The 2,980-nt window shown below is 38.8% G+C and overlaps 1 protein-coding gene across 1 annotated transcript; it reads left to right on the forward strand.

Annotated features, from left to right (window-relative positions):
• NEHOM01_2491 (uncharacterized protein) lies at nt 1-1,653 on the forward strand (the record flags this gene model as incomplete). Its single annotated transcript, XM_051491367.1, has 1 exon — nt 1-1,653. A coding segment is annotated over one exon (1,653 nt), but the record flags the coding sequence as incomplete, so codon positions are not given.
• Between the last annotated feature and the right edge of the window lie 1,327 nt (nt 1,654-2,980).

Genomic DNA, 2,980 nt, shown 5'->3' on the forward strand with positions numbered 1-2,980 from the left:
AAACCCTATACTCCAGTGCAGCCAACAGTTTCCGACTCCGATACTAACCCATGTCTAAGTTCAAGTGGGTTAGAAGAAAAGGCTGGTCTTTCTATAGTAGATACTCGGGCCGAACTTATGAAGTTTATCATGCCCAAGTATTCAAGTGCCAAAGAGGCTAACGCAGACCTTGAATTTCTAAATACGATCGCTGCTATCAAAGTCTCGATAGCTTTGATTGATTATACAGATGTTGTTGAGTCAGAATGGCACCAGACGTGCATCTTAATTGTAACTCGAATTATTAACATGATTGAATGTAAGAAGTTAATAATTGATTTGAGGTGTAACTTAGAGTACAGTTGTACGAACAAGCCCATTTATGATGCTAGTTTGCGTGAGGCGGAGAAAGTAGTCGGTCTTACTCCCAAACCACCATGTGCGCTCGTAGCTTGGGGCAACACTATCCTTTCAAATTGGGGTGCGAATGCTATCGCCATAAAGCAACAGTTTTCATCTATCCATCTCCACCCAATATATAAGCTTTCCCATCGCTTTGACAAACTATGTTTAACGAAAGACTTCAAGACGACTATATCCCTTAGCTCTACACAACCTAACGTTGACCTTCAATATCTCTCCTCAATTCCTACCAATTGTTCTGAAATCACAATTAAGGCCACCTATAAGCAGTGCCCATTAATAGTAGGCCTAGGGGATTGCACTAAACAGTACAAAGACATAAAATTGCTGATTAGTTGGGACAACCTTCGACGGCTGAGATGCCGCTCTAATGATAAATTCCATGTCCACACTATTATGGCCTCAGACGACACTTACCTTTATCTAGAAAGCTTTTCTTGTTCTGAACCACCAAACGACATTGAGTATCGTATCTTTGCTGACAAAATTGTTATTCCGGCAGATCATAGTTTTCCTTGTGGATTTTCTGGATCCTCTATCTATGATCGCATCAAATATACTTGTGCCGAACATAGTGTATTGGTTAAAACAGCCGAGATCTGCTATAAAAAGGGCCGAAAGGACTTTTCTGAGACTCTAAACATACTTGAGGCGATTGATGTCTTGCCTAGATCAGCAATAGCGCCCCATTTTGGTAATGTCTGTTGTGGTAATAGACTTAAAAATACCGAATATATAACGATTGAGGGGCCCGTCAATATTAAGCTTGTAGATTGGGATACGATTTGTGATATTAATAATATAAGAGAAGGTCTGTTTTTTTGCCAGCATATACACTACACCGAGATCAATATTGTTGGGAGCGGTCAATCTTGGGCTGGTGATTTTGATTCTCTCACTATCATTCAAGATCTATTCCGAGATATTACTGTCAAAAAGCTTACAATCAAAAATGTTCGTGAGGACCGCGAGATCAGTGAGTCCTACCCGCCTAAATTGGACAAGCCCAAAAAGACCCGATACAATATGAACGTTGATGTTTTGATACTGGATAATGTTAGTGATATTGTTATCTATTGGGTCTTGGGGAGTTATAACTTTGTTAAACCGGTAAAAATGCATATACTGAATTTGAACCGCAATAGCCGTGTTATTGATCAACTTCTCTCTGATCCGAAAGCCCGAAAGATTTCGGAGCTTGTGTTGGATGGCACAACATTGCACGCTGAATGTGAAGATCGCCCAGTTTGAAATAAAAACCCTCGCGTGTGAGACTTGGAAATTATCTTTATTGAGCCAAAGTACCAACCAAATGGGCCTCTTTTCTGTGTCTATGGCCAGGAATACAATCTTTCATCTGAATAGGCTCAACTAAAGATCGATTTAGAAGCGGACTGTGATATATTTTATTCGACTATATTCTCTCGAGAGTTTTAGATAAGCTTTTATAGATTAGATGGTGTTAGTGTTGGATTGGGTTGGATAGGGTTCATTGGCCAACACCGACTCTATTAAAGACATTTCTTGAGACGAGTTAGTATTGATTTGTTAAGTAAATATGGTTGTGTGAGAGGATGACGTCATATTGAATTGTAGCGTAGATATGTAAAACTAAATTAGTCAAAGCAGATTGACTCTATTAAAGTTGCAAGGCGTAATTAGCTTATCAGTAATCAGGTTGATCTTATGGGAGCTAAATAGTGGTCGTATGATAGCATTGTGTTAGTATTGGGTTAGTATTGGGCTGGATATGTTAAGAACAACACCAGCTGTAGCAGAGACCACACAAATAACTCAATATTTAGAAGGAGTATATGCCAAACCTTTATATCTATCTGTTCGCCAATAATATCGACTGTAAAAGAGGGCAAGCATGTTTACAGGCATGAATAACAGGTTATAATGGAATAGACCGGTAGAGTACCCAGACATAGTGCTTATCCCGCTGAAGATAGCTTTTATAGAGAGGCGGATAGACACCAGCCACCGACAGAAGTACTTGGATAGGATAAGCTGAGGTAGTAATTGGGTTCGTATAAAGGTAAAGGAGTTCTCTATTGGGTTAGTATTTGGGTTGGTATGGGGCTATGATAACAATACTAAGAATAGACGGAAATCTGGTACTAGCTTTTACTTGCCGGAGCCAGGAATTATACTACAGATGCTGGCACATACACTTGAGTAAAGAGGTGTACGTGTGGTTAGTATTGATTATTGTTAGGCATAGATCAAGATGAATTACTGCTAAACATCGATCCGAACAACATATTGCTAAGCAGTGGGTTGGTATTAGGTAGTGCAAATCAAGGCCTCTTGTTAACGATTATACTAAATCTGTTTATATCATAGAATATGATAAGAGATAAGAATTGGACAATAAAAGGAGATTTTGTTACTTTAAAGCACTTTCAGATAAGAAAGGAAGAGAGCGAAAGACCTGAAAGTATCTATCTCTCTTTTGGGTTGATAGCCACTTTCAAAACATTCGCAAACTAGTGCGAACTCGAGTTAGTATAGTTTGTCCGTGTATGTTTTAAACTAGTAGTTGTTAGATTTTCAAATAAAGCATCTTTATTGT

The sequence above is a fragment of the Nematocida homosporus genome (assembly GCF_024244095.1).
Source record: "Nematocida homosporus strain JUm1504 chromosome Unknown 4456, whole genome shotgun sequence".
NCBI lineage: Eukaryota > Fungi > Microsporidia > Nematocida > Nematocida homosporus.